Source organism: Poeciliopsis prolifica, unplaced genomic scaffold (genome assembly GCF_027474105.1).
Source record: "Poeciliopsis prolifica strain line A6 unplaced genomic scaffold, Auburn_PproV2 SCAFFOLD119, whole genome shotgun sequence".
Taxonomy (NCBI): Eukaryota; Metazoa; Chordata; class Actinopteri; order Cyprinodontiformes; family Poeciliidae; genus Poeciliopsis; species Poeciliopsis prolifica.
Genome location: NW_026562494.1, coordinates 238,419 through 260,544, shown reverse-complemented (window position 1 = coordinate 260,544; position 22,126 = coordinate 238,419). Strand labels below are relative to the sequence as shown.

The 22,126-nt window shown below is 42.8% G+C and overlaps 3 protein-coding genes and 1 pseudogene across 5 annotated transcripts; 1 reads left to right on the top strand and 3 right to left on the bottom strand.

Annotated features, from left to right (window-relative positions):
* Window positions 1-1,153: 1,153 nt before the first annotated feature.
* LOC129354856 (NLR family CARD domain-containing protein 3-like) lies at window positions 1,154-7,008 on the bottom strand. Its single transcript, XM_055024390.1, has 6 exons — window positions 6,621-7,008; window positions 3,577-5,350; window positions 3,140-3,313; window positions 2,382-2,555; window positions 1,962-2,008; window positions 1,154-1,844 (listed from the first exon to the last, which is right to left on the bottom strand). Exons 1-6 carry the CDS (start codon window positions 6,835-6,837, stop codon window positions 1,306-1,308), a joined length of 2,925 nt encoding a protein of 974 aa, XP_054880365.1. The 5' UTR covers window positions 6,838-7,008; the 3' UTR covers window positions 1,154-1,305.
* A 4,332-nt stretch (window positions 7,009-11,340) lies between these two features.
* Window positions 11,341-17,055, top strand: LOC129354825 (prothrombin-like; annotated as a pseudogene).
* A 54-nt stretch (window positions 17,056-17,109) lies between these two features.
* On the bottom strand, window positions 17,110-18,033 carry LOC129354817 (gastrula zinc finger protein XlCGF28.1-like). The gene is made up of 2 exons (XM_055024362.1): window positions 17,940-18,033; window positions 17,110-17,626 (listed from the first exon to the last, which is right to left on the bottom strand). The coding sequence occupies exons 1-2, from the start codon at window positions 17,974-17,976 to the stop codon at window positions 17,388-17,390; spliced, it is 276 nt and encodes a 91-aa protein (XP_054880337.1). The 5' UTR covers window positions 17,977-18,033; the 3' UTR covers window positions 17,110-17,387.
* A 237-nt stretch (window positions 18,034-18,270) lies between these two features.
* LOC129354802 (zinc finger protein 24-like) lies at window positions 18,271-22,126 on the bottom strand. 3 transcript variants are annotated; one of them, XM_055024347.1, is made up of 10 exons: window positions 22,069-22,126; window positions 21,376-21,543; window positions 20,666-20,853; window positions 20,513-20,581; window positions 20,072-20,152; window positions 19,904-19,966; window positions 19,706-19,829; window positions 19,284-19,636; window positions 18,544-18,939; window positions 18,271-18,473 (listed from the first exon to the last, which is right to left on the bottom strand). In XM_055024347.1, exons 2-10 carry the CDS (start codon window positions 21,380-21,382, stop codon window positions 18,387-18,389), a joined length of 1,368 nt encoding a protein of 455 aa, XP_054880322.1. In that variant the 5' UTR covers window positions 21,383-21,543; window positions 22,069-22,126; the 3' UTR covers window positions 18,271-18,386. The 3 variants fall into 3 exon arrangements, with proteins under 3 accessions (XP_054880322.1, XP_054880320.1, XP_054880319.1); XM_055024345.1 differs by having other exon boundaries at window positions 19,904-20,002; window positions 20,072-20,149; XM_055024344.1 differs by having other exon boundaries at window positions 19,904-20,002; window positions 22,069-22,124.

Here is a 22,126-nt window from a genome sequence, read left to right as displayed (position 1 = left end):
ACCAGGAAAATCCTAATGAGCTACAGCTGTAAATACTGAAGGCTTATTGTATGTGGAGAAGCTGTTCCAATCCTTTTACTGTTCTCATAATAAAATAAGAATGTAAGTTAACTTTTAATAAAATAACTTTAACCCCTTTATGGTGGTTTAAAAAACTAAAGTTTTAAGTGTAATATTTACAGTAATATCAACTTTCACAGCCTTTGGTCTCTAGTTTAAAACCTGAGGCTTGTGCACCAACTTATGTTTTCTCTTTCCATGTCGGGTTTTCTCCAGATACTCCAGCTTCCTATTCAGATCTTCTGTGTAAAGTCATTTTTAACTTTTTAACTGTTAAACGTTGTCTGTCCTCACAGAGTTCACAAAGGTCAAGGTGGAGATTTTCACAACAAGAGAAGCAGCTCACCACAAAATGCACAGAATTTTAGGTTTTATTTTTAAGGTTTAACATCAACATGTCAGTCTCCATTTTTGCAATGAATTGAAATGAATTTTGTTCTTCTTTATTAGCTTCTTTATTGGTGCTAAAGAAGAACAAAATTTATTGTTCTTCTGGTGCTATTGTAGAAATATCTCTTCTTTAAACTTCTTCCAAAATTGACATATCGAAGAAAAAAAAGGTTGAACAATTGCAAGCTTGAACACAAACATTTTTATTCTTTAATGAACATGAATCAATCATTCACAGTTTTTATATGCTCTGTATCAAGTCACAAGTTATGACTTGACATCAGGAAAGTCTGAGGCAGCTGTGCAGTAGAGCTAAATGCTGCCCCTGCAGGTGAGTATTAACATCACTTTAATGTTTTAGACAATTTCTTATGAAAATTTTCAGTAAGCATAATTATGCATTATTGTAGAAAAATGTGGGATTATGTTGCTCTTAGATAAATTTCTGTGGCTCTGGAATTGGGAAAAAACAAAAAAAACTGGAGCAGCTGATATGTATGACATCATAGATGGAAGTAAATATTTCACAAGTGAAAGACTTTTTAAAATGAAAAATAAATAAAATCAATGCAAATATTACATTTTCTATGTGGTATATCACAAAAGATATACAGGTTAATTACAGTTTAATACAAACTTAAGAGGCAAATGACACACCACCTTATTATAAGGAGTAAATAATTTAATTACCAAAGAAAGTTTAAATACAGATTCAACAGGTTCGTTTGGAGCATTTGAAGATGTCTCCTCTACCTATTCTTTTTGATCTCATATAGAGGAATATTTTTTTACCGAGTTAATCAAACCACATCCTGTTTGTTTACAGCTGACAGAGAAGAGCAGAGGAATTTAATTTCACCCGTACCCAAAGCCAGCATACAGAGGGTCAGTGAATGTGGCGCTGAAAGTGTGGAGGTGGGTCATGACATCACAAGAGACTCTGTAGAAGGACAGGACACCAGCAGGACAGTCCACATAGACTCCGACACGGCGGGAGACGGTAGGACAGGGAGGAAGAGGAATGGGTGTCCCGCTGTTGTTGTGCCAAGCACTGTATCCTCCATCAGTGCAGGCAAGACACCAAGACTGATCATTCCCTCCAAACTTGGAGCCATCGCTGTCACCATTCCTTCCTATCCCTCTGTAGCTCACTGCAACATAAACCTTTCCAACCCATTCAACCTCCCAGTAACAGCGACCAGTCAAACCAGTTTCACAAAGCACCTGGGGCCAGTAGTCAAATCGTTCTGTGTGATCAGGGTAAGGGTGTTCCCTCCGCAGGTCTGTCACCTTCCTGTTGTTCTCAGACAGCTGGAGGAACTTGTGAGCTGTGTTTGGGTCCAGTGTGAGTTTACAGGACTGAGGAAAAATATGTTCAATACATTGTTTAAAAACTGATCTGACAGAACAAAAAGGTTTGAGGATTAAAAAGCATTTTGCAAACTACTACAAATGAGTAACTTCTTAGACTATGGCAAAAAAAAGCTGATAAATGTGAATAAAAATAATACATTTTCTGAAGTTTGGCTTCAACCACTGGACAGAACCAGGTTCAGCTCTGTAAGGCATAAAGAAAGACACGATCTTCATTTTCTGTACAACAGCAGCAGCAACATTGCTAATGTTTCATTGGTTGTCTGTTTTACTGACATTATTAAATATTCAAGTATTGTTGCTGAGTTACTTCAGGAAAGAGTAAAGAACAAATTAAACTTGCTCAAATGTAGTCCAAGGTAGATAAATCTGTTCCTTGGGTATTTTTGTCCTGCTGAGTTTTTCTGCTTGAACACATCTGATTTAATATTGTCATAAGTTGAATAAATTATTTATTCAGTTGTGCTGGAGCAGAGAGAAGCTTAAAACCATTCAGGACCAGATTGTAGACCTCTGATGCATCCTGTAATTCATTTTCTGAGATGATGAGTCCTAACCTGATGGTGTCCAATCTGCAATCAGGCATCTTTTGACTGACTGACAGCAGTTTGAGTCCAGACTCTCCTGGGTGGTTGTAGCTCAGGTCCAGCTCTCTCAGGTAGGAGGGGTTGGAGGTCAGAGCTGAAGCCAGAGACGAACAGCCTTCCTCTGAGATCAGACAGCCTGAAAGACTGAAGACACAGATAAATCCATTACATAAAGGTAGGAATGATCTGGAAGTGTACATCCAAATGTTCAGATTAAAATTTTGTCTCATGTTCCTGTTTGAACTTATCAATCAGTCACTTTCTTCTGTTTATTCCAGTTTTAAATCATCAACATCTCAACCATCATTTTCAATCCATGAGGAAACCGTACTATTTGTTGAGCTGCAAATAGATATTTAATAGTCAAGCCTTGAGGTCCAAACCTTTTTATCAATTGTGTCAGAAGAGTTTATTTAGAGTTAACTAGACAGGGCCACCCACAATAAACAAATATACAAAGATTTCTGACAAACTGGCTACCAGAGTCGACACAAAATATGATGTGCATCATTGAAATGTTAATCACAGTTTCTACAAGCTCACAGTCGGCCCACGTTCCCACAGTCCTGCTCACATTCAAGCCAAACCAACACTCAGAGAGTGAGGAACACACTGCCAATACAGACACACCCAACCGGGTGTAGATAATGAAGCCCTCATGAATCTCTTCTCAAGAATGTGAAAACAAAGGTTTTAAAGCTGAATACCAACAGAGAATGTGATCTGACCTGAGAGTTTCCAGTTTGCAACATGGACTCTCCAGTCCGTGACACAGTTGCTTTATCCCAGAATCCTCCAAGTCGTTGTTACTGAGGTCCAGTTCTCTCAAACTAGATGACTGGGAACCGAGAACTGAGGACAGAGCTTCACAGCTTCCTGCTGACAGGTTACAGCCACTCAACCTGAAAACCAATATGTTACGTTTACAATGAAACATATCACCACCAATACAACCACATTCCTGTGAAGGTGTTCAGACAAGATGTAAATAGACATCAACTTTCACAACTGCTCTCAAACAGTCTCAATAAAGAATTGGGCTCATTCTAGAGCAGGTAAATGTGACAAACAAATACTTATACATTTCTAATTATTTGTACTAGGTTCCTTTATGAAGTTGTTGATAAGGATTGTGACATTTCTATAATAAAACAAGTATACTCACACAGCTTTCTTAGCAGCTTTAACCACAGGCAGCAGTCTGAGAAGAGCCTCTTCTGAAGCTGAGTATTTCTTCAGATCAAACTCATCCAGAGCTTTTCCAGATGACAGTAAGATGAAGACCAGAGCCGACCACTGAGCAGGAGACAGTTTATCTGTGGAGAGACTTCCTGATTTGAGGTACTTTCTGATCTCCTCTTGTAAGGAACAATCCCTGAGTTCATTCAGACAGTAGAACAGGTTGATGCTTTTATCTACTGACACATTGTTACTGATCTTTTGCTTTATGTACTGAACTGTTTGCTGGTTTTTCTGTAGGCTTCTTGTCTTCTCTGTCTGGAGACCATGTAGAAGTTTCTGATTGGTCTGCAGTGAAAGACCCAGGAGGAACCGCAGAAACAAGTCCAGATGTCCATTTGGACTCTGTAATGCCTTGTCCACAGCACTCTGATGTAAATTAGCCAGTTTTGATTTCTTTTCTTCTGTCTCACATTCTTCAAGCAGATTGACTCCAGAGTTGATGAAGGTCAGATGAACATGAAGAGCAGCCAGAAACTCCTGAACACTCAGATGGATGAAGCAGAACACCTTGTCCTGGTACAGACCTCTCTCCTCTTTAAAGATCTGTGTGAAAACTCCTGAATACACTGAGGCTGCTCTGATATTGATGCCACACTCTGTCAGGTCTGGTTCATAGAAGATCAGGTTTCCTTTCTGCAGCTGATCAAAAGCCAGTTTTCCCAGAGACTCAATCATCTTCCTGCTCTCTGGACTCCAGTGAGGATCAGTTTCAGATCCTCCATCATATTTGATCTTCTTCACTTTAGTCTGAACCACCAGGAAGTGGATGTACATCTCAGTCAGAGTCTTTGGCAGATCTCCTCCCTCTGTGGTCTTCAACATGTCCTCCAGGACTGTAGCAGTGATCCAGCAGAAGACGGGGATGTGACACATGATGTGGAGACTTCTGGACGTCTTTATATGGGAGATGATCTTGTTTGCCTGCTTTTCATCTCTGAATCTCTTCCTGAAGTATTCCTCCTTCTGGGGGTCAGTGAACCCTCTGACCTCTGTCACCATGTCAACAAACTTTCCAGGGATCTGATTGGCTGCTGCAGGTCGTGTGGTTATCCAGAGGAGAGCAGAGGGAAGCAGTTCCTTCCTGATGAGGTTTGTCAGCAGAACATCCACTGAGCTGGACTCTGTAACATCAGTCAGGATCAGATTGTTGTAGAAATCCAGATTAAATCGACTTTCATCCAGACCATCAAAGATGAACAGAACCTGAAACGATTCAAAGTTTCTGATTCCTTTGGTTTCAGGAAATAAATGGTGAATCAGTTCCACCAAGCTGAACTTTTCTTCTTTCAGTAAATTCAGTTCTCTGAAGGTGAATGGAAATATGAACTGGATGTTCTGGTTGGTTTTGCCTTCAGCCCAGTCCAGAGTGAACTTCTGTATTAAGACTGTTTTCCCAATGCCAGCCGCTCCTTTTGTCATCACTGTTCTGATTGGTTGATCTCTTCCAGGTGGGACTTTAAAGATGTCTTCTTGTTTTATTGTTGTTTCTGGTCTGTGTTGTTTCCTGTTTGCTGTTTCAATCTGTCTGACCTCGTGTTCCTGGTTGACCTCTCCAGTTCCTCCCTCTGTGATGTAGAGCTCAGTGTAGATCTGGTTCAGCAGGGTTGGACTTCCTGCTTTAGCGATTCCCTCAAACACACACTGGAACTTTGTCTTCATTGAGGATTTAAGGTTATCCTGACACATGGAAGGAGTTTCTACAAACAAACAAACACATGAGTTCATCTGAGATATGATCACTTGAAAAATATTTTTATTAAAATAGGGCAAAGTAACAAAAAGATTCTACTTTTCAATTATAGAAACATCTATCACTACCCTATCTAACAGCCAAACAGTATTTTGGAAAAGTTTTTTCGATTGCAGGCTCAGGAATATTCCATCAAGAATATTTCTGAGGATGGAGATGTTGGCAGGACGACCTATCAGGAAAGTCAAGGCTATGGTGGACTAGCATGAGATTCTGGCCAGGAAACTGTGGTCACTCCCATTTCAGGAGATGGTTTGGTCTGCAGAGGAGCCTGAACAACATCATCATCTATGGAAACACCTGCAAAATGGTGGTATGAGAATTTTTTTATGTTCCATAAATTGTATGTTTTATACTCTGAAGCTACATTGTGTAACTAATCATGAAGCTCCTGGACAACAGGGGGTCGAGCGCTGATAGGTGAGAGGTCACGCTCTGAATTCGTGGCATTTATTCTGCAGGGTGTGGCAGTGATCTGATTGGGTAACCCGTCTGAGAGCGGGAAATTGGTCATTTCCTGTCTTCCATGCAAAGTCCATTGTTAGTGAGTATAAAGGGGGGGAAGTCCCTCCGTCTGGCAGAGTCTGCTGTGGGTTTCGTACCGACGCCCTGCCATGTGTACGCTGCTCTGCCCAGACTAACGGCTCTCCAGTATTTGTGTAAGAGCAGAACTGTAGGAATTTAAGCATCATGTATTGTTGTGTGAATGAGTTTGCTGTGATCTGTGGCGGAATAAAAGGACACATTTATTCTAGCAGAACAGCGTGTTGTCATTATTTATCACCGATCAACCCGATCCTGTCTACATTTTACAAAACAGAAAGAGTTTAAAGTCTGTGGTGCAGGGAAGCAGTAGCAATTTTGATCAACATTGAGATGTTGTAGCTTCTTCTGACATAAAACCGTATCAGTTTCAGCTAATGTAATGTATTGTTTTAATTTTATTTAAATAGTTATTGGAACTATGCATAAATGTTCAGTAATTCATGCATTTTATGTATTTTTATATTTGTTTCCTTCAAACTGATTTTGTGGTGAACCTTTTCCATGAACTGCTGAGATTCATGCAATCGAAGAAATTAATGCAATAAAGTAATTATTTCTTGGTTAATAAATATTGAGGCATTTTATTTTTACAAAATGTGTTGCATCAACTATTTGACTTAATTGTTTTTCAGTGATTTGGTTGAAAATTGAGATTTGAATAATTATCTTACTGCTCTGCAGGTGCTCGGCCAGTTCCTCCTGATTCATCCTCCTCAAGAAGAAAACTATGATCTTCATCAAAGGTTCTGTGCTGCTCCTCCTCCTCTGCTCGTCATCATCGCCCTGCAGCATCTCCTCATCCTCCTTCTGACTCTCTACGCGTTCTGGATAACCTGGATTCAAAACCTTCTGGATCTTCTTCAGCTCGTTCTTCATAAAAAGGATCATGTTTTGCTCCAGTTCCTGAAAATGAATCCCAGATGATGACAAGTCAGACTGGATCAGAACATCAGGTCCATGTTGGACTGACTGAAGATCCTGGATCTGGTGTAAAAAGAACAGCAGGAAGTTGACTGAGCATAACTGATGTTCAGACCATAAATATGGAGTCCAGCTGTGTTTGATGCTGCTGTGCAGACGGACCAGTGGGAACCTCTGAGCCATGCTGGTCCACTCTGTGGAGGAACCAGGAATAATTTATAAAAAACACGCAACACTGCAGATTTCTTTCAAATTTAATACATTTAAATCTTAAATATTTTAATGTGTTTGTTTTTCCATCAAGACAATGGAATCTTAGATGATTGTTGTTAAAGTTGTTTTGTCAGAATATGCTTTAATTTTTCTCCTTCTGTTTCCAGTTCTTCAACCAATGTTGCTGCTTTTGTTTTTGAAAATCTGCTCCTGTTGGTTAAAGTCTGTCTGAGGAACTGACCTCAGGTCAGGGTGGGATTTCCATCCTCCTGTCTGGCTGCTCCTCAGGGACAAACAACTGTGTTCCGGTTCTGGATCAGAACTTGGTCTTTGGTGGATCAGGGGAGACAAAAGAACATTTTAGGTCCAGATTTGTTTTGGTTCCAACCTGCATTGGAACCAGGATCCTGGTGATCCTGGTTTTGAACTTTTCATCCATTCACAACCAGGACACCTTTGATTCTCATTCATCAGTTTGATCCAATTTCCAGGTTTTGAACTCTGATCAGTTCTTCTTGTTGGTTTTTACATCAAATATGGACTAAATCAAAATATTGAAAAGGAACCTTTGATTCTACAGCCAGATCAGTTCGTCGTATTTATTTATTTTACCTGGGGAGAAAGAACTGGCACTGATCCGGTTCAAATTTGCAGAACCTTCCCTTAAATTGAAGAGGTTCTGATTTTGATTGGTTGCTCCGAAATGACAAACAGCTGGGATGAGGTTGAAGGACACAATCAGGTTCTCTTTCCCGATTCTAGAGAAGACATGGGAATAAAGAAATAGATTGTTAAAAATCAATATATAAAGAAAAATATATAAAAACGTTTATAAATTTAGAAAATTAAGAAAAAAATGGATTAAGCAAAGCAATAAATAAATAAATTATAAATACATTTACAATTAATAAATAATAAATCAATGCATAAACAAATATATCACAATAAATTCTAAGAAAAATTATAAATGAATACAATAAATAAATGCATTATGAAATAATTTTTAAAAATTTTTTAAATGAATCAATTAATCAATACATAATAATAAATACAAAAATGTACAAACAACTTTCATTTTGAATATATTTTCAAATTGACTTTACATTTTAAATCTGCCTGAAAAACTCAATATTCATGTCAGTACATCAATATATTGTCGTTTATTGCATTTAATGATGCACAACACTGTTTTCAGCTTATTACACGTTAAATGTCTCAAGTTATGCTGAACTGAGTCACTGCGGCTGTCAAGTTAATAAATGTGCAGATATGAGTCTGATGGCCTTGAATTGTTTTACTGCAGCAGGTGAAAGATCAGCATCACATCCACTCACGTGTTCATCAGGGAAAGTCTGGTTCTGAACAAGCCCGGTGGACTCATAGCAGCTCTTCATGGACTCGGCTTTCTGGGAACAAACTTCAGATAGAAAACATCACAGATCAGTAGAGCGATGCTGTTCTGGTTTCAGAACTGCAGGTGAATCCAGTTGTTCGTGTCTCTGTTGTGTTTTCTCTGTGGCTCTCCAGCAGGGAGCCACCAGGCGGCACTATAGTGAAACTGTTGCATGGATGAGGCCTGATTCCCTGCAGGTGTTGCTGAACACCTGCAGGGAATCAGGCCTCATCCCACCCTGGATAAAAGGAGCTGGTTGCCTCAGTGTTGACTCATCAGCTTCTCTGCCTCCCATCCTGCAGTTTCACTTCCAGGTGGATTCCCCTCTGATCCTGTGTAAGTCCCACGTCCAACATTTCCTCTTGCTGCCTTTATTTCTTCCAGAAGTCCCCTAATCCATATGATTTCACTTTGTAAATAAACAGCTTTAACTGATTTCTTCTCTCCTGAGTGTCTCTCTGCATGTGGCTCTGAAACTTAAACATATAATCTGAAGCAGGACAGATGAAACAGGCTGAACATGGATTATCTCATGTCTTTATTGCTTTAGTTGTCATTTTTCATCTTCTGTTTAAAATGGTAAAAGTGATTCATCTTTGTCTCCCAGCTGCTGCAGAGCACAGCTGTTCAGAGTGTCTCTGCAATGTGTGATTAAAACATAAGTTTCAGTAATTTGGCTTAAATATGCACAACACAAAATATAGCATCTGAATAAATTGTCCCAGTGTGAAAGTGGACCTCAGATGTGATGAAAGCAGAACTCTGAGCAGAGGAAAGGTGAGAGTCGGGTTAGTTTTTCCACATCAGATCCTTTGAAACGTCTTTGAATGAAGCTTAACTAAAGGTTAAGATTTCAGGTCCTAAATCTCTATTAGGTAGAATATGTTTGCCTGGATCTGCCAATAACATGAGAGCCTCATGATGGGAGCAGCAATCCAACATTACCTGGGTACTTTAATGTTTGGATTTATTTCTAGCAGCAGAACCACAGAGTTCTGGTTCTCTCCCTCACTCAGCTGCTCTCACTTCACTTTTTAATTAAAATATTATTCATGCAGCTCTTGTCAGTCAGGTGTCTCTGCTTCACATTCTCTGAGATTTTCCTAATCCTGGGTTTTCCCTCCTGCTGTAATCCAGCCCTCTGACAGAAACATCCAGTTGTTTCTAAAATTAGATTTCAGCCAACAAGAACAAAAAACCTCATTCACCTTCAGATCTCCAATCTACCATCTGATCTTCTGATCATCAGGATAAAATGGCTCTAAAACATTTTGAAATCTTTTTTTTATTTCACATCTTCTGACCTTTAAATTACATTAAACAGAAAATCCTGAATGAAGTGAACTAAATGTAACAATAAATCTGAAGCTGGATTTGTTTTCATTATTTTAATAAAACTTAAACAGTTTGTAAAGAAAAGGAAGAAAACAAACTTACTGTGTTGAAGTCGTTTGGAGACTGAACCACTTCCTGCTTCTTGGCTCCACCCACTGAGTTCAGCCACACCTTCAGTTTATGAATCCATATTCAGGAGCAGATATAATATCTCTATGATCTGCAGACAGTTTGTCGGATCACTTTTTCTTTTTCATGTAATTTTCAGTTTAGTTCTGTGGATTAGTTTCTTTTTTTTCCTGTAATTATTTGAAGACCTTTTTCTGATCTAGAACATTTTTCATTTTCTAGATCATGAACATGATGAAAACATGAAGATAATAGAAAATGAACTCAAATGTTTTTAAATCTCATGGTTTTTGTTTGAAGGGAAGAATTAAACCTCAACTGGATATAAACACTCAAACAATTACTGATGAAACTAATTTAAAAAGGTTAAATTATAAACTTCATTCAACCAACTGGTCTTCAATTTCCTGAGGGTCTTCCTAAGGGATCAATAAAGTACAAGTCTAAGTTTAAGTCTGGCTTAAATCAAATGACGTCACATTTAAAGGAATTTAAGAAATTAAGAGATTGTTTAATCTCAGCTGTTTGTCTCCCTCTGGTGGTGGAATTATGAAACTGAAACCAGCAACTTTATCCTCTGTAACAACAGTTATCAATGTTATTATGACATGATTATAATAATATTGTAATCATGATAATGTTGATCAGATTGAACCTGCTGCTGCTCCCAGGTGAAACCTGTCACCTGTCCTCTGATTGGTTCTGTTTGCTAGAATTAGCCGCCTGTCTCTTTGAGAAGAGCCTGAAATGTGTAAAGTAAATTTAATTAAAGATTAGATGGGTTCTGATGGATTCTGCTGGGTTCTGATGGATTCTGATGGGTTCTGCTGGGTTCTGATGGATTCTGCTGGGTTCTGATGGGTTCTGATGTTTTCAGGCATCAGTTCTGGGCCAGGTTGGTTTGGATCATTGTTCTGTTCCTCAGTCCTGCATCAGCTGAGTGAACTCTGAGGACAGTCAGGATGTTTCTGCTAAAAGTGTTTTGGGCCAGCAGTGGTTCTGGTTTCGGATCTGTAATGAGGGCCGATTGGGCCCAGAAAACCATCAGACTGTAATTCTAAAGTTCACCAGCAGAGGGCAGTGTTTGTGCTTTGAAAAGCTAAACTGCTTAATTCTGTGATATAAAGTTGTAAACACTGTAAATGATGGAGAAATGTTCTGGATCATTCTGTTCATCTGGTTCTTCCTGGTTCTGTTTGGACCCAGTAGAACCGACCAGGGAGACTTTCACCTCCATATCTGCAGGTAAATATTTGATCTGTGAGCTCAGCCGAGTCAGGAGGTCCGATCAATAAGAACACATCTGGTACTTTAATCTCTCCTGATTCTGTTCTCTCCAAGCTCCTAAAGTAGAGGTGAACCTGACCTCTGACCTCTGACCTGCTCCATCAGAGTGTCTGACTCAGGCCAGCAGGTGTTCTCCATAACCCCCGGCCAGGCACAGGAGGTTCTGTTCGGTCCGGATGACGGTAAACAGGACAGGAAGTTGCATTAAACATCCCACTCATCAGCCAGACTCACACTTTGACCCTGCAGTCGATAAGCTCCCCCTGCCTCCACCAGCAGAGCTCAGACAGACGCTGAGAGCCTTCTGGACGCTGCTGGGTCGGGTTCTGAGGTTCTGGATCATGGTGGAAACCACGTCTAAACGGGCCGCTGTTCTGCTGCTGTTTGCGCTGCACAGCTGTCTGGCCAACAATGGTACCAAGGTTCTGGTAGAAAAAATCTCAGTATTAATCTTTAAATTGTGTCTCTTGATTATTTGATATTTTTCCAGTTTTTCTCAACAGCCAGCTGGCTTCACAGGTTCTGACCCGAAACCGCCGAGCCAATCAGCTGTGGGAGGAGATGAAACCAGGTAACCCAGCAGGTCAACCCGGCTGGACACACACTGTCAAGTTCTTTTTTGATTTGTGCAGCTTCCCCACTTGAGAAGGGATGGATGAATGGATGCAGACTTTTTAAAAACAGGATTTTACTCAAAGGACCAAGCAGTTTTCTTCATTTTTATCCTTCATTTATTTAGTGCATGTCAGGATATTCCACATTTGGTCCAGAGCAGGTAAAAACCTTTGGACAAACCCAAAAGAAAGACAAAGAAATAATTACTTAATTGTTTGCAAATTTACACAAATTAATTTCAATCAAACTACAAAGAAAACAAACCATATAAACAATACTAAGCAACCCACTGTGAATCAAACCCCCAAATAACTAAAGTTAAATGAACAAGTAACTAAACTTAAGTTCCTTAACTTTAAAATACATTTCAAATTCATCTTTTCAATAACATATTTACATTTATTTAAATATACAACCATCACTTTTCAATATTAGTCATAATATTAAGTTCATGAATATAAATAGCTTTAAGATGTCATTTCTAATATAATGCTAATTAATAAATAGCTAGCTTAACATCTAAATTCATTATTCAAATACAACAATCAGTTCATTCATAAAATCAATCAATCAATACTACTTCAGGCGTGTTGTAGTTGATGGTGGTTAATGAGCAGGTAAAGCTGGAAGTCCGACAGAGATCGTGAGTAGCTTTGCAGTCCGATCTTATCAACAATAAGCTCGAGTCTTACCGGCTGTCTCTGCTCGTCTACAAGTTCATCCAGATCTGCAACTCGACCAGGATCTTTGATTGAAAGGGTCCACAAACTCCCGATTTCTTTGTCTGGCTTTTCTTTTCCGCTTTCCGCTTTCTTTTTCCGCGTTGTCCGTCCCTCATTTAAGTCCGTGTGGAACACAATGAGCGCATTTTTTTTTTTCCCAATTTGACTTCACACACACTCTCCTCCAAGCGATTTGAGCGGTGTGTGTGTGTGTGTGTGTGTGTGTGTGTGTTGTGTCTCCTCAGGGAACCTGGAGAGGGAGTGTGTGGAGGAATCTGTGACCATGAAGAAGCCAGAGAAGTGTTTGAGCAGAACGATAAAACGGTGCTTCTTCACTGTAACTGTCACGGCTCCCCACTCTGAGATCAGATCAATAAACAATAAACTCTTTGTTTCTGCAGGAAAAGTTCTGGGCCACATATCTGGGTATGTAAATATCCTGCAGGGTTCTCCTCCAGCTGTAAGGAAGAACAAGGAAATGATCTAGAGACGATGATGTTGTGATCAGATCCTTTGCTTTGCCTCCTTTGCTTTTGCTTTAATTAAACTTAAATTAACTTGAAGTTTATTGGTTCTGGTGATATTTACTCCCAGAAGGACCAAGTTGTTACTGGACTTGGTGTTGATTTAATCCAGTTGGGTTTGTGGTTTAAACAAGTTTATTCAGCTGATGCAGCTGCACTGCAACAGAACCAAAGTCCAGAGGAGTTCAGCACACAAACATGCAGCTGCTGTTTGTCTCCAACAGACTGTAAAGGAACCGAGATGCAAAGAACAACAGAAAACATCAACATCATCAGGAGCTGTGCGAGGTAACAAACCGGTTACCAGAAGGTAACAGCAGGCAGCCAGTCGTCACATGGTTCACGGTGCTGCTGTGTGCAGGTGAGTGCATCACTGGTGTTGGAGGAAGCTATAAAGGAGACATCAACATCACAGAATCGGGCAAAAAATGCCAATACTGGAGAGGCAGGTTCCCTCATCCCATCTACAGGTATGTTTACCTGACCAGAACTGAGAACAAGCTCTCTGCTGCAGCTACTGACATGACTTATCTACAACAACTTCACTAATTAAGTCAAGAAACCACAGAACACCAACCAACCCAGTGACCAACAGATCAACAACCATGTTTTCAACAATCCAAACAAATTGGCCAACCACAAGTTCATGTGTGGCACAGAAAACCAATCAATGAATCAATCAATTAACTTGCTAAGATATTAGTTCAAGGCTTCCCAACTAACTTGACTACTAATTTTATCAGTAATCAAACTAGCTAATCTGTAACCATCGAACAGATCAGTTAACCAGCTTAATGAGAGCTTTGAGTCTCACTAATTACCAAACCTGAGACATGAGATGAACCAGCAACCTCACAATTAACAACCCAGGTACATGAGAACCAACAACATAATCTACTGCAACCCAACCAGTCAACCATTGACCAACTCTTAAGCGAACCAGAACCAGTCAATGCCCAACAACAACCAATAAGTGTGAAATTTTACAAGTCAACAACTAATGGACCCGAAATTCTGTGGTAACTGTTTGTCTGCAGGGAGTTTAATGCTTCAGAACCAAACAGCATCCTGGAGGAGAACTTCTGCAGGAACCCTGACAACCGTCCAGGAGGACCTTGGTGTTTCACCACTGACCCAACGGTCCAGAAAGAGACCTGCAGAGTACCTAAATGTGGTAAGAGTTCACCTGAATTTATTTAAACACTGCCTTCATGGTCTGCTGCCACCATGTTGTTTGGTTGTGGAAGGATAGTTTGAGTGAACTCCTGCTTCTTGTCAAGGTGAGGTGTTTGTCCCGACCACTGTGGCACCAGAACCAGTCAGAACTACGGTGTGTTTACCGAGCTATGGCATTGACTACACTGGTGACCTTAGTGTCACGGCGCAAGGGCACACCTGTCTTGAGTGGTCATCACCAGAGACTGTGGCCCTCAGCCGGGGCAGAGCCTTCATCCCAGAGGTGGTTCTGGACAGAAACAAGTGCAGAAACCCAGACAATGACCCTGAGGCCCCTGGTGCTACGTGGAGATTTCTGGAAACATCACAATTGACTACTGTGACCTGGAGTTGTGCGGTACGGTACCAACCCATGACCAGTGATTACCCAGCATACGGGTCGGGCCCTCACCCTGTGGCTGCTGTTCACCTGTGTGTCTCAGACGATCCGCTGTTTGGTGAAGAGCAGACAACAGACGACAAAGGAACAGAGCGAACAGTCCTGGGTCCAGAGAAAACTCTTCTTCAATCCTCGCTCCTTTGGTCAAGGAGAAAGTGGTGAGTCACCTGATCACAGCTCTTTGTCATGGCCTGACCTGGTAACAAGCAACATGTTACAATGTACCTAGTTAAAATGAAAATACATAAAAAATGTCACCAGTCAAAGTTATGTGTATTTTAATGAATTAAGTTGACATTCAGACATAAAACTGAACATAAAAAAGCAGCTGCCAGAAATCAGTGTTTCTTGGTTAGATCTAGTGGCACGCTATTGGTGTTTGTTTCACTGTACCAGTTGATGGAGATACTGGCAGACTGGTGTGTTAACTGGTTTGGGGCGTGTCTGACTGGGACTCCTTGTGTTCCAGTCTGTGGGCAGCGTCCTCTCTTTGAACAGAAGGGCATACAGGATAAAAACGAGAACGAGCTTCTGGAGTCCACAGAGAGCAACGGATCGTTGGGGGTGATGATGCTGAGGTTGCTTCAGCTCCATGGTAACCGCACCTTCAGCTGCGGGACATCCTGGCTGTTTACCACAATAAAAGTCAGATCAAGGATTTTTCTGTTTGCAGGCAGGTGATGCTGTACAAACGCAGCCCCAGGAGCTGCTATGTGGAGCCAGTCTGATCAGCGACGAGTGGATCCCTGACTGCAGCGCACTGCATCCTCTACCCGCCCCTGGAACAAGAACTACACCGTCGACGACATCCTGGTCCGACTGGGGAAACACAACAGAATCAAGTGAGACAACCTGCCTGCTGTCTTCTCCAACAATCACCATATATGTTGATCTCAGCAGAACTGGCACCGGTCCGACTTTTTAACTAGAAATATTCAATTGGGTTGAGGTCAGGGTCTTGTGGAGATTAGCTTGGTGGACACAAGAGACTATTTGGATCTATTGATGAGAAGAATGATCTGGGAATCTGAAGCATGGTAGTGGGACCATCACTACCATGATGGTTGTTTTCGCTGCCAAAACAATTGGCAGCGAATTGTTTTGCTGCCAATTGTACTGGTGCATTACACAAAGAGGAAGGAATAATGAAAGGAGACCACCACAACATTGTTCCACTTCACCTCAAACTAAGGTGGTAGATACCTGGAGGTGTATGTATAGTTGTGACCCAGTTTAACATGACATCCCTGCTGACCAGAGGAGCATCCTTTGTCTTGTCTCCAGGTTTGAGCGAGGAATCGAGAAGATCGTGGCGATCGATGAAATCATCGTCCATCCCAAATACAACTGGAGGGAGAATCTGAACCGGGACATCGCTCTGCTGCACCTGAGGCGACCCGTCACATTCTCAGACCAGATCCATCCCATCTGCCTGCCCACCAAGGCGGTCGCCAGAACGTAAGACAAACACACCTGTCTGTCCAAACCTTTATGCATGAAGATTTTGTCTCCATTGTCCAACTGGAAGCAGAAACCATGTTTTCCTCACAGGTTAATGAGCGAAGGCTTCAAGGGGCGAGTGACCGGCTGGGGGAACCTGAAGGAAACCTGGAACCCTTCAGCCAGAAACTTACCTTCAGTTCTCCGACAATCCACCTTCCAATAGTGGAACAGGACACCTGCCGCAAGTCCACCGCAGTGAGGATCACAGACAACATGTTCTGTGCAGGTAACGGTTCCTGTTGATCAATCAGGTGTCCACCATGCCTCCATCTGGACTCGGACAATGCTCCAGTTAGGAGTTCTGGTTTGAAAGTCAGGAATGTCTGATCCTATGAGTCTAATATGGTCACTGTTTGCAGACCCTGATTGTTGCTGTAATTCTAATGTCTTTCTGCCCGAAGTTCTTCTCTAAATATGAGGCTTTGTTCCTGCAGGTTATAAACCAGAAGAGCGAACGTGGCGACTCCTGTGAGGGCGACAGCGGAGGACCGTTTGTGATGAAGGTAAGGAATGAGCCTGCAATGCTTCTAGTGGCCATCAGGGGGTGATATCTTTAATAAAAGAAGTTGATAGGTAAAAGTCTTTGTGTTTGACTCGGATGCGAGTTTCCAGCCTGATCCAGAATCTGCACTGTGTTCAGTACCCGGCAGAGAACCGCTGGTACCAGATCGGCATCGTGTCCTGGGGCGAGGGCTGCGACCGCGACGGGAAGTACGGCTTCTACACCCACCTGTTCAGGATGGGCCGCTGGATGAAGAAAGTGATCGAGAAGTCGGGAGGAGGAGACGATGACTAGACCCAGAACATCAGTCACTTCCTGTCAAATAAAAGTTTGTCCACATCGCCTGATTATCTCCTCCGCTTTGGTCATTTAGCGTGAAAATGGATCATAGATGCACAAAGTTTAATCCAAACGGACGTCCAGCGATTTTATTCAGAGGTTCTGTTCAAAGACATCGGAAGTTCTACAAAGAGATCCAATAAATCTGTTCATCATCTCAGCTGAAGAGAAGTTAATCTAATAAAAACATATTTACATGATATTTAAAATATATCCTTTATCTGCTCTGCATCAGGTCTGGAAATAATTCTCCTTCATAAACATTCATTTGTTCACACTGTATGAACAGGCATTTAAGTAGAAAATCAGTCAGAGATCAGAACAGCTGCCCCTTAGGAGGTCAGGCCTCCTCCACTGGCTCCGCCTCCTCCTCCACAGGCTCCGCCTCCTCCTCCACCTCCCTGTCAGCAGTTCTGTGGGTCAGCAGGTGTCTTTTCAGGTGAGTCTGTCGGGTGTAGCTCTTGGAGCAGAAGGTGCAGGGATGAGGACGAATGTTACTGTGGGACAGCAGGTGCTTCTTCAGGTCGAAGCGTCTCCGAAAACACTTCCCACATTCAGGACACGAGAATGGCTTCTCTCCTGCAGCAGAACCAGGCGGACAGAACTGGATTTACTGGACAGGTTGCAGTCAGACAGAACCCAACCGTGTGGCTAACCTTCAGTAAGTTACAGACAAATCTTGATCTGCTTTAGAAACTGTTCACGTTTGTATTTTAGACTGCTTTATGGAAACAGTTACATGTCCAGTGAGGCTAACTGAGAAGCTAACAGAGCTGCTAACAAGATGCTGATCAGAGAGGCTAACAGGGATTTATTGATTATAAGAGTCTGAAAACTCCAATGCAGCAGTGAGATTGGTGAATAAATAAATCCTTCAGCTCTTTATATTTACCAATGTTGTTATTCTTGTTCTTACTGCTGGCTAACATTCAGCTCCAGGATGCTGCTGATGAAGGTCATGTGACCAGCTGACCTGTGTGTATGCGGCGGTGCTCAGTCAGGTGGCAGATGGAGAAGGCTTTCCCACACTCCTGGCAGACGTAGGGCCTCTCCCCTGTGTGGGTCCTCATGTGTTTCTGCAGGTCTCCACCAGAGGGCCACGCCTTCCCGCACACCGTGCAGACGTACGGCTTCTCTCCCGTGTGCTGCCTCACGTGCACGCTGAGGCCGGCGTGCGCGGTGAAGTTTTTAGGGCAGTAGGGGCAGCGGAAGGGCCGCTCCCCGCTGTGGGTCCTCAGGTGGCCCTCCAGGCCGTCGCAGGTCTTGAAGCACTTGCCGCACTGAGGGCACAGGAAGCGGTTGTCGCCGCTGTGGGTGGCGCGGTGCGACTGCAGCCCCGTCACCGAGCTATACGACTTGTCGCACTGATCGCACTGGTAGGAGCGGGAGGAGTGGCTGCGCTGGTGGATGCGCAGCTGAGTGACTCCTGCAGACGGAGGAGGGACAAGTTTAACTCTGTCTACCTGTTCCCAGCAGCCAATTAGAGTGGGTCTTACCTGAGAAGCTCTGGTCACAGAACAGACACCTGTAGACGCACTCAGCTCCCTCGGCTGAGTGAGTCTGCAGGTGGCGCAGCAGCCGCGTCTGCGAGCTGAAGGTCTGTGCGCAGACGGAGCAGGTGAGGTCGTGCAGACGGTGGGTTGCTTGTGATTGGTCAGGCTGGACTGGAGCTGGAAGGCGCTGTCACACTGGTTGCACTGGTAGACGGGCCGGGTCAGGTGAGTGCGGCAGTGGGTCACCAGCTCGGTTCTGGTGGTGAAGGTGGAGCTGCACTGGAAGCAGGCGTGGGCCCGGAGGGGGCGGGGCTCCCCCTCACTCCGACCCTGCAGGGCTCCAGATTCGGATTTTCCTGACGACCCGCAGGTTCTGTTAGAGCGCAGGTGGCGGATCACCTGGGGAGCAGCTCAGTGGTTACAGGGGCAGAAAGGCATCAAGTCATTAAAATATCAGTCCTGATTGGAGCCTCTGGTGTTTCTGAAGCTCAGCCTTCAGGACATAAACCCAACATGGCTCCTCTATCAACCCTTCAATGTTTTTACCAGTGTTGCTTTAAGAAGTAGCTCGTAAAATGAGCTCAGTAGGTGTTTGCTAATTGCTGCTGGCTCGTCTGAAGGAGTTGAGTGGGGGAGCTACTTTTGGAGGCGGGGCTAGGCCCGCAGCTGAATGGTTGTCAGGTACACTGAAGGATTTTTTCAAACAGGTTTTCCACCCTGAGAGCTGGCAGGTAAACACTCACCTGAGAGCGGTAGATGAAGCACTTTCTACACGCAGGACACCTGTGAGCTACACGCTGGGAATTATGGGAAATGGCTGTGAGCTGAGAGCCCTCTGATTGGCCAGGTGAGTCTTTCATCCTGACTCCACCCTCAACCACAGGTGTGACTCCGCCTCCCTCTGGGCTCAGATTGGACACCTCCCGCTCCTCCTCCGACCCGCTTTGACCAATCATGTCCTGCGTCATCAGCTCCACCTTCACGTTCAGCTGAGGCGGGCCTCCCTCTGATTGGCCGGATTGGTCAGGGTGGGCGGGGCTAGTGAGGAGTGGGTGGGACCAGGCTGACAGGAGCATTTCCTCAGTTTCACCAGAAACTGGAGGAGAGAATAAACGGATCAGAACAGATCCAGACTCAGAACCTCTCTCTGGTTATGATGTTGTACCTGCGGTTGTTGCTCGGCCCAGTCGGCAGCTCTGATTGGTCAGGAGCTCCATCAGGTGTTTCCTGTCCGTCTCCTGCAGAAAGTCCTCCAGAACACAGGGGGCATCGTGGAGCCAACAGGCCGCCTGCAGGAAGAACGTACAGTGGGTCAAACAGACGGAGGCGTGAGGAAGAGGAGGAATGGAGAGGTTCTGGGCACCTGTCTGAAGTCCGGCACTGGAAACAGCTGCTCGATCCGGGTCAGGAGGTCCGACAGCAGCGCCTGGAGGGCGGAGTCAAAGCGCTGGTCAAACACTTCCTGGAAGAGGAGCAGAACAGGCAATGAAGAGGGAAGGAGTCTCAGGAGAGCTGCAGTGAAACCACCCACCTGCAGGAGGCACTGTGAGTCAGCAGGAGTCTGAGTAAGAGAGAGGAGAGCAGAGCAGCACTCAGTCAGCTGTTCATCCTGCTGGAGGAGGAAGAGCAAGAGTCAGAGTCTGCTCCTTTCCAGCTGCTGGGATTTTATCTACAAAAAGTTTTTCATCTTTTTTAAGTGAAATAATAACATTTATCATTTTAAAAAATAAAAATCTGAGAAGTATGGTATGCATTTCTGTTCCAACTCAACACTTTGTACATGTCAGTATCGGTTCTCAAGTCCTCAAACAAAAACATCCCAACAAACTAACTCTTGAAAATCAGTGTGAATAATTTTACTGAGTTAGAGTTCCTCTTTTTTTTTGGTATGTTGATGAAGTTTCTGCTCAGTGAATTGATTTAACTTCCTCTTGATAAACCTGAGTTTGTGACATTCTTTCTGCTGTCTTACCGATGCTTTGGAGATGCAGCGGATTCTCTCCAGGTGAGTCTGATCATCAGCAGGGTGAGAAAGGGTCACCTGAAAGATGTTAGAGTAGGGGATGTGTTCTTCAGCACATTTTCTAGCAACATTTTGTTTCCAAACAGCTGACATAACACCCACCTTGGCCCTCAGAGCCAGCAGAAGAACACCTCTCTGCCTTTCTGTCAGCAGCTGTGGGATGGCCTCTGTCACCAGGGTAACAAACTCCTCCAGCATCCCATAATGCTTCACGCTCTGCTGCTGGATCACCTGCCACATGGCCGCCGTCAAAAGGCGGAGAGGAGAGAGGAGGAGGCGCAGAGAGGAGGCTGGAGAGAAGAGGAGACATTAAACACTAGGAGGATCATTCTGTGGTGAAATGACCTTTTTTTCTGATCAATAAGTTGGACACAAACTTGCTGTGATGTGGAAACAAATAAATTACTTCTCAATTTGTTGGATAATAGAAGAACTCAAATAATTATAATTATCCAGACATTTACTGGACTGAGGCCAGAGGACTGACCCGGATCAGATCCTGATGGAGCTGTTTAAATAAACTAATGGTTAACCAGTGACAGAACAGCCAGTAATAGCGGTGTAACTAAGGCATTTAAAGCAATAGTTGACTTATCGACACGCCGATTTACAGAAAACCTCCAGCTGACTGGAAACCAACAGTTGTTGCATGTTGATGGCAGATTTAAAGCGTCTCTAACCAACAACAGGGCAGAATTAAAAGTTTTTTCTTTGGGCTTCAGGCTAACATTAGCACTGCTCTGCGGCACAGCTTTGTAATAAAAGTGTTAAAAGTTGGTCTGTCCTGTTGAAGTGAGTCAGTAAACTCTCACCCTTCATCCTGAAGCTCACCGACTCTTGTCTTCCTCTTATGTCCGCCCTGTGCAGCTCGGCTAAAAGCTAACGGCTAACTTTTTGTTTACAATCCGCCACCAGCCACTGGCTCCGCCCACTTCCGGTTGTATCGCGATGCAGGAAATACGTCCTGGTTGCGCGTGCGCCTGGAGAAAATTACATAAAATTAATATAAGAAATATTTACTATATTTTTTTATGTTTATTTTTAGTAGGTGTTTACAGCTTTTTCACTCAAATTATATCAGAATTTCAATGACTTATTAATATTACTACTATTATAAATCATCATAAAAATATATGCAAGAGATATTATTGTTATACATTTATAGAATAGCATAGATGTGCAGTTTCCAAGAGGAATATAATTTGTTTTTCTAAACATATTTGTGTTTAGGTACAAGTGAAGATTCCAAAATATTCCAAAATATTTTGTAGCACGTATTTCTATAAGGTCACTATCAAAAATAAAATTGAAAACAAAATGACAGATGGTGTTTTGGTGTTGATTTCCAGATCTGATTTCTCTGTAAGTGATTTTTTTTCATTCTTTAATTATGTTAAACATGTAGTTTAATAGGTTCAGCATGTGTTACAGAATGATTTATTTTTGCAGAAAGATTAGATGAAGCAAGAGAACAAAAGGAGGAAACTGTCCTGTCTGAACCTCACCAGTGACTGGAGCTGGTTTTATAACACCAGCGTTTATCAGATTGATGAAGATGATAAT